The 12,464-nt window shown below is 43.6% G+C and overlaps 2 protein-coding genes across 4 annotated transcripts; both read right to left on the bottom strand.

The window, feature by feature from the left end:
* Positions 1–506: 506 nt before the first annotated feature.
* LOC105563155 (probable GDP-L-fucose synthase) lies at positions 507–2,654 on the bottom strand. The gene is made up of 6 exons (XM_012014517.1): positions 2,204–2,654; positions 1,989–2,103; positions 1,749–1,877; positions 1,458–1,671; positions 1,252–1,389; positions 507–1,097 (listed from the first exon to the last, which is right to left on the bottom strand). The coding sequence occupies exons 1-6, from the start codon at positions 2,326–2,328 to the stop codon at positions 862–864; spliced, it is 957 nt and encodes a 318-aa protein (XP_011869907.1). The 5' UTR covers positions 2,329–2,654; the 3' UTR covers positions 507–861.
* An 887-nt stretch (positions 2,655–3,541) lies between these two features.
* LOC105563153 (cathepsin L) lies at positions 3,542–11,956 on the bottom strand. 3 transcript variants are annotated; one of them, XM_012014514.1, is made up of 7 exons: positions 11,847–11,956; positions 6,738–6,862; positions 5,439–5,591; positions 5,172–5,363; positions 4,868–5,073; positions 4,640–4,791; positions 3,542–4,415 (listed from the first exon to the last, which is right to left on the bottom strand). In XM_012014514.1, exons 2-7 carry the CDS (start codon positions 6,834–6,836, stop codon positions 4,204–4,206), a joined length of 1,014 nt encoding a protein of 337 aa, XP_011869904.1. In that variant the 5' UTR covers positions 6,837–6,862; positions 11,847–11,956; the 3' UTR covers positions 3,542–4,203. The 3 variants fall into 3 exon arrangements, with proteins under 3 accessions (XP_011869904.1, XP_011869906.1, XP_011869905.1); XM_012014516.1 differs by lacking the exon at positions 11,847–11,956 and adding an exon at positions 7,411–7,474; XM_012014515.1 differs by lacking the exon at positions 11,847–11,956 and adding an exon at positions 6,962–7,063.
* Between the last annotated feature and the right edge of the window lie 508 nt (positions 11,957–12,464).

Here is a 12,464-nt window from a genome sequence, read left to right as displayed (position 1 = left end):
TGGACCTTTTCAAAGGCCGGCATCTTTACATCGCGCGCGCGATGTTCCTGAATTTCGGACATTCTCGCTAACTGAGAATTGGCCGAATCCCGAATTAAAAATTCACCAAAGAGACGTTGCATTCAACGGTTTGATTTGCGGCTCTTCAATTTGCGAGAGACCACTTTCGCCGAAGATTCCGCCTCCAAAAGTCTGCCCGAATATTCTTAAAATAGCAAAAGATATATCAAGTATATTAGGCGTTAAAGAAAATTCTCGGAGCCGCTAATCAAGTTTTTTTTTTCTGCTGATACACATTTGCGAAATTACGTTTAAATTTCACGTCGCGTCAGTCAGTACCCATCATAAAACGGTCTATCGGTCAAATTTATGCGCAAACTGACCTAAAATATACTCCGATAGTGCCTCGAACGAGCGAAAATAAATGCACCGCGGCAGGTGTTCGCCTGGATCTATCTTTAGTATGCGCATTCGGTAGGTAACTTTCCAGATCAATAAAAATATCCACGTATCCTCAAATGTTTATTTAACAGTCTGGAAATACTCACCGAAATTATTGCCAATTCTAGAGGCCTCGATTGAACTCGCCTGCAAAGGTTTAACGAAACGTTTCGATCTCGTTCATCTCGAGTGACAAGTACAACGTTTCGTAAAGATAATTTACTTCGGAAAACAGCTTCTTTACAGCATGATAAAATTATACGATCAACACCCATCGATCTTCAATATATTTTGCAGTTTTGCCGCTCGTGACATTCATATCGTTCACCATTAATAACTGAATTCCGACGAGCTGTAACTGAAGCTCGTATCTCCAAGTATAAACCGTAGCAAGATTATAAAGTTTGCAATCCCACTATTTTAATTCCTCGCTCGGTCGTAGTTTTTTATATACCAATCAACAGTCTCTTCGATCGCTTGATCGAAAGGCGTGAACTGAAAATCGGGCAGGTACTTTCGTAGCTTCGCGTTGCTCGCCGTTTTCTTGTACTGTCCATCCGCTGCCGACGTGTCGTATACCACGCGTCCCTTAAAGCCGAAAGTTCGCGCCAGCGTCTCCGCCACCTGCGCTATCGATTTTTCTTGCGCTTCGTCCACTGAAAATTACCATCTTTCTTTTGCAATCGCTGCGATAAAGTTCGCCGACACTTTTCAGCGGTAAGAATAGTAGCAGCCACAAAGCCGTTGACAATTTACATTCACCGTAAAACGATAAGAGGTTTAGGAAAATGAGTCCAAGTGAATAATTACCTGACAATATGATCGGTTCCACAGAATCATATTCCCGCAGCACCCAAATTATCAGCTTCGCCAAGTCTATGCTGTAGATGAATTGCCTCAGAGGTTTACCCGAGCCCAGCACAGTGAATACCTTATCTTCTGTGTTTCCTTCCGATAGAAAATGTTCATTCGATACATTTAAATGACGTTTAAACGACGCAAAGCTATCTTCGTACCATCTTTGCACAAGTCGTGGAGTCTCCGCATTAAACCAGGTATTACATGACTGGCGTCGGGACGAAAATTGTCGTGGGGGCCGAATACGTTGCAAGGAATCACGCTGGTGTACTGTCTACCGTGTTGATCGTGGTAACCTCTGTTAGCAACGTCTATGAGTCGCTTGGCGTAGCTGTAGCCGTAATTCGAAGGATGCGGCGGTCCGTTGTGTACCTGAAACACACAGAACAGGTACCGATGTACGAGCTCTTATCGCAGCCAGTGTATCTAATATATTTGCGTGTTACTACCATAGTTTCGTCTATCGGATAGGACGTCTTGTCGGGAAATATACAAGTGGAGAGGCACGAAACCACCTTCGTGACACCGTGCTCGTGAGCTGTGTGCAGGACGTTGTCGTTCATGTGCACATTGTTCCGCTGCAAGCATAAGATTACGATATTAGAATCGCAAACGAAGCCACGTTCGAGTTAAAATCCCTGGACAGGCGCGAGTTGCAAGAGATCCCGCGTTCCTCGGGGGATATTTACCAGAAAGTCCAAATTATGTGACATGTTGTGGAAGAGGCCGCCGACCATGGCGGCCAAGTGAACGACGTGGGTCGGTCTGTGAGCCTCGAACAACCTCCGCGTGCTCTCCTTGTCACTGCGAAAGTCGGTGAAAAGTGAACGTTCGGTAAGTGGGCAATTTTTAAAAGTCCCGCGAGCGACTTGGTCGACCTAACCTCGACGACTACTTGACTCACCACAAGTCCGCGTCTTTCGATCCAACGAATATCCATTTCTCGTTCTCCCTCTTATCCTGCTCGACGACACTTTGAATGGCTCTACCCACGAGCCCCGTACCGCCGGTTACAACAACGACATTCATGCTGGAGGCATCGAAGAAACCCTGTTGTTTGTCTAGTTAATGGCTCCCGGTCCAATCACTGGACCGATACGGCCACGTCGAAGAAACCCTGTCAGTTTCTGTGATAACAGAGACGATGGCTGCTTCCGCTGCTTCAATTCCGATTGGAAAGCGCCCTCTTCGAAACATGTCGCGGGTAAAATTTTTTAAATCAACTCACGCGCGTACATATCGCGCACTTTAATGAAAATGTTAATAACAGTACCTCTCTTGTGCCTATTTCTACCAATGCAGATCAACTTTAATCGCGGTTTAATTTACTTTCCATCTTTTTCCAACTCTTAGGCCCGGTTTCACCAAACGTCGCTTAACTTTCATCTTACAATTAGTTTAATTCGCGTCTGTCTCTTTCTAAAGTAACAGTTGGAAAGAGACGAAGGACGAATTAAAGTTAAACAACGTTGGTGAAACTGGGCCTAATTCAAGTTGATTTCTTTCTAAAGTAACAGTTGAAAAGAGACAGAAGACGAATTAAGCTGAGCTTAAAGTTAAACAAAAGTTGATGAAACTGGGCCTAATTCAAGTTTGTTTCTTTCTAAAGTACCAGTTGAAAAAAGACAGAGGACGAATTAAGCTAAGCTTAAAGTTAAACGTTGACGAAACTGGGTCTAATTCACGTTAGTTTCTTTCTAAACAGTTGAAAAGAGACAGAACGAATTAAGCCGAGCTTGAAGTTAAGCAACGTTGGTGAAACCAACGTATGCCAGAGTTCAGTCAACGCCCAATCTTTTTCCATCTCATTATTTAAGAAGAGACGGAGAATCAATTAACTTTCGGTTAGCAGTTGACCGAAACTGGCCCTTAAGCGAATAATAATACGATATAAGTGACAATATGTTTTAAAGAAATAGTAAAACATAAATGTTAATATCTCAAAGAAACCTGGCATAATTACTGACAATACAATCATGGGCGATAAAGGGGGGAAAAGGACATTTTTGGTTCAATGTGCGACTGCTTATCGGAAATTGACGCAGCTCGTATTTATCAGAGATAACGCTGAATCGTAATAACTTGACGATCCATCATCGTCTCGGTTTCCGCGTCGAGAGATCGCGATGAAGCAGCAGTCAAAACACTGAAAGGGAAAACATATCGCATCTGTCCCGTGACGCATCGCTGTCGTACAATGATATCGGACCTATTATTCACAAGTGTAGAAGATAAATGAGAGTAGCATATTAAGAATCTCTTTATTTCCCATGTTTTCTAAAAAATAGAGATCAATTTTCTTAATGAACAACACCTGGCGTTAATTCTGGATTATTACCAGAGAGACACACGTGTAATTAATTTCTTGAAACCGCTTAATTAGATCGACCATTTATCAGTTACGTAACTTTAGTAGAGGATCAAGTTTTCACGGACATTTCTTGTCTTGGGATACTAAAAAAATATTCTGGGCAATATTAACCATTTTATAAACTTGAATAAAAAATTATGATTAAATCTAACTTAAGATAACACGCGTCCACAATTGTCGCTAAATCCAACTTATCAAAGCGATGAACGACGAATCGTCGTCGTCCTCGCAACCTTCGCGTTTTTCGCGAACGTTTATCTTTTGGCTTTGTTCAAATTAAACAATTACATAGAGACCTAAGAAAGCTTGGAGATCCGTAAAACCCTTTGTAACAAAAATTCCTTTCATAGCACGGTAAGAAAGGAAAACTGGCTACAGAAATTCTACTACAGCTTGAGTTAAAGTGCAATTAAGATTATAATACATTAGGAAGTGCGTAAAAACATTTTTCTTTTTTAATCGCGAAACTTTTCTAGGTCCCTAAGCACATGCCATGTTTAGCGGATCACAACGCGCTAGAGCTCGTTATTAAGTTAAACGAGAGGATAGCTAGCACTGGTTGCTATACCGCACTGATTATCTTTGTTTCTAGCCATCTTGATGTAACCGCCTTTACCCCACGATTCGCCCCAGCTGTTCTTAACTAGCCAGTAATCGTGACCGGTTTCCGCGTCTGTACCATAGCCGACGACCAGCACACCGTGGTCAAGATTTTCCGCACTGCAGTCGGGATCGTAATACACTCCTAAAAAAAATCCCCCGTGAGATTTGAGGTACAAAAAAAGAATTGAGAACGCAAGTAAAAGGAGTTCAGCTCTTGCGACATAAGAATTAGTATCGCCAATTGTGGACTAGATTTCCGATTTACAAAATTAAAAAGGTTACACAAACTTATTGCCAGGGATGAAATGAAAAAAAACATTACTTTATTAATGTATCAAGTAAATGTAAGCACGAATAATAACGTACCTTCGCTGTAAAGCTGGAAGGATTCGTGAGAGGCGTCGATAGCGACCGAGACGGGGCCTACAGTGGCAACCGCAGCCTTCAGCTTCTCCTCGTCTCCTTGTGGAATGTCTACGAAGCCGAGGTCGGTAGCGCCGTTGTTTCTCGGATTGTATCTGCAGTTTTAGGAATTTAATGAATCACGCCATTCTACAAATGTTTCAATCATGCTTTTATAATCGACTGGCAAACCTGCACTTGTCGTTCTCCGCCTCATACGGGTAACTCTTCTCAGTGTCGAGGCCTCTGTTGTCTCTGACATATTGGAAGGCGTTGTCCATCAAACCGCCATTGCACCCATTGTTGCCGTACTTGCTGGAACAGTCGACCAGGTTTTGCTCGCTTAGCGACACTAAGACGCCGGTGTGTCTGAAATGCTGGCCTTCCAAAGATCCGGTCTGCAAAACATTTACAAATGCAATCCAGAGATATCATCATCGTTCGAAATTGAATTGAAAGATTACAAGACACCAGTAGAATTAAAGGACGGACTTACGGAAGAGAATGCCCAGCAGGATCCACAGTGCCCTTGATCCTTAACTTCCGTGACAGCGCCGTGTTCCCTCCAATCGACCTCCTTTGGCAATTCGACGTTAGCTGGCGGGATGAAAGTTGCTCCCAGGTGCTTCTTTACGGCACTCAATGACTTGTTGAAGCCATTCATCGTGCTGACAAATTCGTGATGCAACTGCAAGAGAAATGTGCGTCTTATGAAATAATCGCTCGCTCCCCAACAACAGATAATTTGTTTCCCAATACTCACCATATCTCCGTACTTGTTTATTCCCAGTTTGTAGGTAACCTGGTTCATCTCGTACTTGCGATTATGCTCGGCGACCTTGCGCTTGTTATCCAAGAAGATTTTCATTCTGTAGCCCTCCTCGAGCGGGGATTTGTAGGCCTTCTTATGATGCATCTTAAAATAATAGCAAATACGTTAGCAACACTTCACTCCTTTCAGACCGAGGGGTTCAAACCGCTGACCAAAATCATGTACACCAACGCCTACTAATGCCCAGTGCGCGTTACTTTATCTTACTTTATAATGCCCCAGCAAGGCTTAATGCATAAACTAATGCCCAAAAAGCGCCCAGTAATGCTGCAAATCCGTACACCACAATGTCCTCAGCGGTTCACCCCTTGTTTCAGACATTACAATTATCCATCTGATTTGATCATTTGAACATTATAGGCTCAACAGGGTGTCCAGCAAACTCTAGGAAAAGAGTTCCCTGACTTCTTCAGGTTTACCGGGAGCCGGAATTAATTTTTCCCTGACAGTTTAGCGTAACTTTCTTCAAGATGCATAATTTGCGTACATCCGTACGGTAAATCAAGTTAAATAACGAGGTCCTTGAAATATTTTTCTTTGGAAACAAAAGTCCGGAATTCAAGAAGATAAAAATTGAAATTAAAGACACTACTATGACGCTTTCGTTTTGCCCAACTGCATTTTGTTCGCAACTTACTAGATAATAACTTACTTAGATTGTACAGTTTAGTAATTCATCTTTTCTTTTATAGTTTTGTCTCGGTTGAACACACTGAAATAAAATAACACGACGATCAAAATATCAATTACCGACCACATTTATAAGTAAATTGATGTTTGGCGAAAGAGAAAATTGGCGTGCTGAGAGCCAGAGAAAGGTTTATCTTCTAGAAGCTTTAAATTATTCAGAAATAATGTGAAACGATGTAAAAAATCCAGATAAATCGTAAAATTTCCTGACTTTTCCCCAACATTTCCCGGTTTTCCAGATTTCCCTGACCACTGGACACCCTGCTCAAGAACTTCTCGCAGTCGAGTGCCGTCTTCGTTTCGCTACCAAGCACCGAATCGGATTACACTTGTTATCAAACGACACACATGTACAGGTTACTCCATTGAAATATAATCTGTGGTTGATAAGTTAAGTATGTCAGTGTTGCTAATGCACTTAAGAAACAGTAACTGAATATGAGAGGAGGGAAGCTAAACTTTCGTTACACTTTAACTGTTTAGATTAACCCATGACGCAAGACTCGGTAGCCGTTTGCTACTAATGCGATGGCCTTGTACCTTGAAAATGAACCACTCAGCATCCAGGATCTTGTTGAAGGCAATGGCATGTCCCGTGGCGAGGACCGCCAGCAACAGCAAAGCCACCAAACTCTTCATGGCTAATCCTCAAGCTATCGAGCTACCTAGAAGTGAAAATTGTGTCGATAACGAAGTATAGGTTAGACACGGATTCGTGCGAAACGGGATAACCGATATCGCGGACGAAAAGTACGCGAATATACCGAGTTTCCTCCGTTCGCTCGATCTCCAAGCTCGCGAGTATTACTCGAGGGCGATACGTCGAAGTAAAAATGCAATCTAGCGATAAAGTCTCGGACTGAAACGCAGAGTAGACGTCAAACCTCGTACAAGAGAGGGGGGGAAAATGACGAGACGGAATCTCGTCTTGGAACCGCGATCAATTTTGCCTCGTGAGAAACGTTTACGTCGACGCTCGTCTATCTCTCCTTTTCGCAACACGCGCGGCTATCGCCGAGAATTTTCAGACGTAGCCATTTTCTTTTTCCGCTCGAACCGCGAGAGGAGCGTCGAGGTCAACCGAATGAAAAAATGTCTACGACGATCGGAGAGCTCGGCACACGCACGTGTGTATTTTTTCCCCGCACAGCCTCCGCGGCGGTCGCTCGATTTGCACAATTGTGCGGTTTTGCGGAACTCACGAGTGACTCACTTCTCTCGCGAGAGCGGAAGACGCGAATACGCGGCGAGATCGCCAAGGTGACACGACGGTAATCGCCCGGGGGAGGGTTCGGCCTACGAACGTCCGTTGTTTTGGGACGGGACACGCGATGGACGCGCGGTCACGTGGCGATAACGGATTCCCAAGTGTCGGCCGAACAATGAGCAGCCACGGCCGTCTCGCTGATCGCTCCCGCAATTATATGCATATATTGCCACATGTGTGTAAGGCGCGTTCGCGCTATTAGCACCTAAACAGTCTTTGTTCGACTTGTAACAAACAACGAAGATAGACCGATGCTTTCAGCGCTAGACTCCGCGAACGCACCGCGCGCGCGCTTGTTTTGCGTCACGGTTCTTTTGTCTTGCTAAATTTTGGCCGCTGCTCTGCCCCGGTGAAAATTTTAAGCGAGAGATGACGTTTGTATTTATTTATGAAGAGTTTTATCGATAGTTACATTGTTTATGAAGAGCTTTATCGGCGGTTATACCGTTTGGAAATACGTTGCAAACACCTGGTTAATTCTTTACTGGCAATAACATTTTACGAACACTTGGGAAACTGTAACGTTCGATATTGTGTCATTAAACGCAATTTGAACACACGCGTAACCGCAAACGTGTCGTAAACAACTCCACGTTTAAAATATCTCGCAAACAGTTCAATAATAAGTAGTTTACGCGAGTCGACAGGCCCTCAGATTTTCGGATCTCAACAACGGCTCATCCGATGAGCAACTTCAAAAGGCCTGTTGTCCACGATCTAGAATTTGGTCCAAGTTCTAGTCCCGAGAAATGTGTAGCCAATCAACGTGCAGCTTTTATGGAATAGCTGCAAGTTGATTGGCCACACATTTCTTGAAACTAGAACTTGGACCAAGTTCTAGCATCGTGGACACAGGCCTTAAGGCCCGGTTTCACCAGCGTCGCTTAACTTTGAGCTCAGCCTAATTCGTTCCCGTCCCTTTCCAACTGTTACTTTAGAAAGAGATAAACCTGGATTAAACCGAGATTAAAGTTAAGCGACGTTTGATGAAACCTAAAGGCCATTCTACAATTGCGTAAACGTAGTTGTAGGGTTGTAGGAGTAGAAGCAGTGATAAGTGTTGTACATCAAAGTAATATACAATAGAGTGAGATACGTCGTAATTGAAATGAATGATTAAGTTAGCTTTTACGTCCTACATTGTTGTAGTCGTGAAAGATCAAGTCCAGCCATCTTTTATCAACAGGCTTTACAATCGGAAATGCTAGTTTAAAACTGTGTTTTACAACACTGTACAACCGCTAACAACCACGTTTACGCAATTGTAGAATAGCCTTTAAGAAGACTCAATCTGTCTTTACGCGCACTCTAATCCCAGCGAGAAATGACTCGTCGATTCGACATCGTTTCGACGAATCATCTCTCGCTAGGATCGCGTGGAAGAATTGTGCAATTTTCAAGCTCTTTACACAGGTCCGCAGCTCATCCTGGTATTATTTTCTGCGTACAGGCTAATACAGAGAGAATTGCAAGCGCAAAGAACTACATTTGACTGCGTCTGTAAAAAAGATGGCCGCGGGATCCTCAAGGTGTAAAGGCTATTCTACAATTGCGTAAACGTGGTTGTTAGCGGTTGTACAGTGTTGTAAAACACAGTTTTAAACTAGCATTTCCAATTGTAAAGCCTGTTGTAAAAGATGGCTGAACTTGATCTTTCACGACTACAACAATGTAGGACGTAAAAGCTAATTAACTAATCATTCATTTCAATTACGACGTATCTCACTCTATTGTATATTACTTTGATGTACAACACTTATTACTACTTCTACTCCTACAACCCTACAACTACGTTTACGCAATTGTAGAATGGCCTTAACGTGTGAACGTAGTCCGCGGCACCCGTGTGCGTGTGAGCCCAAGTTTCTCTTTTTACGTGTGTTCGACGGTTAAAGCTCTCCACGATTTCGTCGTAGGAAAAGGCTTCCAGACCTCGACCCGTGTCCCTCAGATACCGCATTCCTACGTCCAAGTATTTCGACACCGGTCGTGCATCCGTGTACAATGTACGATACGCACGGTTTATCGATATGCTTAGCAAGAGCAACGAGATTTCCGAAGAAAAAAAAAACGCAGTCACGCGCCAAGTCGCGATGACACCGATACGTCGCGAATACCCCCCTCCCCCTCCCCCGGACTCTTTATCCTCCTCTTCCTCGAAATGACGAAATTGCGCGATTACGATTGATTGCTCGCCTCTTCGAGCGCATAAAGAGAAAACAAAAATACTCGATCTCCGCTAGATGCGCATTTCTCACTCGGCGTGATAAACTGACTCGTTGGGTCACGTGGTAAATGCATGTATAAAAAGCTGATTTATAAACGCACGTCTCTGTCACGCGACGTTGTCGTAGTGGCTTGCCTCCCAATTGACAATCGCGACAACCGCGAGGTAAAACGATACGTGCCTTTTACGTACGCTGAGGGGAAAAGAGAAAGAGTTGAATCAAGAAAATATTTCTTGATCCAACTATATGCTGCGAGGGGGAAACCGCTGATCAAAATCTTGTACATCAATGCCCACTAATGCTCAGTGGGCATTTCTTTATATTATCTTATCTTATTTTGTCTTTATAATGCCCCAGCAAGGCCCAATGCCCACACTAATGCCCAGTAATGCCGCAAATCTGTACGCAATGCCCTCAGCGGTTTCCCCCTCGATATGCTGCGGCCACGAGCTCTCAAACAGATATTTGTTGTTTCACATAATTATTTGTTAATTAAAAATATATATACTTGAGTACATTATGTATGTTTAATTGAAAAACATATGTTTGAATTAAAGAAATACTGCCAACTAAATATATTTAGTAACGACAACTTTTTTTTGTAGGTTCTTTTTATGCGAAATCACGAGTGCCATGGTAGCTGCGTTATTTTGATATATTTGGAGCGCGATATGATTGTGCGCTTCAGGCATCTGCGAAGTCTCACGTATTCGAAGCGACAGCGACGGAACGTGGCTCATTCGAAAGACGAATTGTTGAAAGAAAAATGAAACGAAGCAAAAAGGACAAGCGCGTGCGACGCGCAGTACGGTCATGCGATTGGCAACCGCGATATCGAATAACGAAATTCACGTTTGTTTGTTCAACATAAGTATAGATAAGAGAGACGAGATCGTGTCGTGATCTCCAAAAAAAAAGAAGAAACGTTCGCCAATCTGAATTCCCCGGATGTCCATTTCTGTCAATGCCAACTTGAATCTCGATTCAACTAACTTTTTATCTTTTTAAAAATTCGAAAACGGCGATTTTTGGCGACCGTTTGGTTCATATACACAGTGTACGCTCAGCGTCATGAATGCCTTTACACCTGAAGAAAGACGCTAAAGAAGTCGAATAGGAAAATTTCAATAACGTTCAAGAGAAGCAGTTGACAAAATTGTTCATTAGCTTCGCTTTCAAGACTAATATCTATCCTGGGGACCGACGCTCCTCTCGAGAGACGCAAGCGCTGAAACCAACGGATCGTGCCGTTCCTGAAATTGGATACTTCCGCGTCAGAAGCGTCGTATCTAGGAAGACAATGGGGCCTGTTTTTTTCTAGCTAAACTTGCTGCACCAGTGCAAAGTTTTATCTCTCTTCCCAATGTAGAAGGAAGAGGATAAACTCTGAACTGGTGCAGCCAGTTCGGCCAAGAAAAACGCATGCATGTACGACTTGTGGCGAGGGTGCGGGCGTTTCCTAATCAGTTCTAAAACAGTTCTGCTCTCGATAACAATGGTCGGCGCTCGATAACAAAGCGATACATTTTAAAGTCTAGTTAGGCCTGGTTTTCCATTTTCCAGTTAAATTTTAACCAAAGGATAGTCGATTCTCTGTCCCTTCCTAGGTAATAACATGGAAAAAGATGGAGAATCGACTAACCTCTGGTTAATAGTTGACCAGAATAAAAATTGAAAAACCGGACCTTCGACCAGATCCGAGCGGCCGTGGCGATACGGCAACGAGAAACCGAATTAGGCGCGCGTGAACTACGATGAGCGCCACGTGTATCGTATCCCGGGTTTAGATACTATCTCTACGAAGCGAATCTGAACAAACGTCGCATCCGTATCGCATCTAATAAACGAGCAATAAAATGGAGGGGCATCTGGAGGAAAACGAACGAAGGAAACGCGATGCAATTAGATCCCTTGGGCTACGTAGACTCCGATCTTTCCGCTCTTCTCCATCAAACGTGCGTTTCGCTCGGGGGAAAAAAAAAGTTTGGGCGAAACGAGGGTAGATTGAACATGGAAGGACGCTGGAGACGGATGCTGGGGCCGGGATGCAGACAACGGACCGGGCAACCCTTGCAAACAACCGCGTTGTTCCAATCGACGTCGGTGATTTCGACGAACGATGAAGCAATTGGCGCGTGTATACTCGGTACTCACTCACGATCTCTGCTGCTCGCGTCGGGCGACGAAGACGACGAAACCACCACGAGCGTAATGACAATCGCTACTGATCGCTACTATTTCCGTCCCGACGAGCTGCGTCGCTCTTTTGTATTCCTCCCTCCCCAATATCGTTTTCCCACCACTGTGAACCACGTGATTCATTCGGCCAAGTCGTTGGCATCGCTCCGGCGTAACTTACGCGTCAAGTGAATCAACACGCATCATCACTCGGCTCTTTATCGACTTCGCTCGGTGCATGGATGCGTAACGCGTTCAGGGGCTCGAATTCTTGAATCGTTCGCAAAGGGAACTTATGCTTATGCGGGAAAATCTGCTCTTGCAGAAAAGTTGCAAGTTGATGGAGCTAATCGCGCGGCTTTCAGCCAATCGACTCCCCTGGTGAAAAGTTTTTTCAGAATTTTTACACGAGTCGGTACACTTTTCAGAAATACCGAGAAAGTTCACTTCTTTAGAATTTTTTAATATTCAGAAATATTCTATTTCTACAAAGTTCTTATTCTATAACTTCTGAAAAAATTTTTTAAACTTCCTCAAATCTTAATAAGACAATCTGGAATTATAGAATGAGAAATCTTAAAGATCTCAGAATAT

The sequence above is a fragment of the Vollenhovia emeryi genome, unplaced genomic scaffold (genome assembly GCF_000949405.1).
Source record: "Vollenhovia emeryi isolate VEMERY1.0 unplaced genomic scaffold, V.emery_V1.0 DF939180.1, whole genome shotgun sequence".
Lineage (NCBI taxonomy): Eukaryota > Metazoa > Arthropoda > Insecta > Hymenoptera > Formicidae > Vollenhovia > Vollenhovia emeryi.
Note: the sequence above shows the minus strand (reverse complement) of the source record. Positions and strands in the feature narration are given on the sequence as shown.

Excerpts from the sequence above, each read along its gene's own strand:
- LOC105563155 (XM_012014517.1), bottom strand. The coding sequence starts at position 2,328 with ATGAATGTCGTTGTTGTAACCGGCGGTACGGGGCTCGTGGGTAGAGCC. Across the intron at positions 1,672-1,748 it reads ATCCGATAGACGAAACTATG|GTACACAACGGACCGCCGCA; the intron begins GTAGTAACACGC and ends TGTGTGTTTCAG. Across the intron at positions 1,390-1,457 it reads CCACGACTTGTGCAAAGATG|GAAACACAGAAGATAAGGTA; the intron begins GTACGAAGATAG and ends TTCTATCGGAAG.
- LOC105563153 (XM_012014514.1), bottom strand. The coding sequence starts at position 6,836 with ATGAAGAGTTTGGTGGCTTTGCTGTTGCTGGCGGTCCTCGCCACGGGA. Across the intron at positions 5,364-5,438 it reads TAAACAAGTACGGAGATATG|TTGCATCACGAATTTGTCAG; the intron begins GTGAGTATTGGG and ends TTTCTCTTGCAG. Across the intron at positions 5,074-5,171 it reads CCTGCTGGGCATTCTCTTCC|ACCGGATCTTTGGAAGGCCA; the intron begins GTAAGTCCGTCC and ends AATGTTTTGCAG.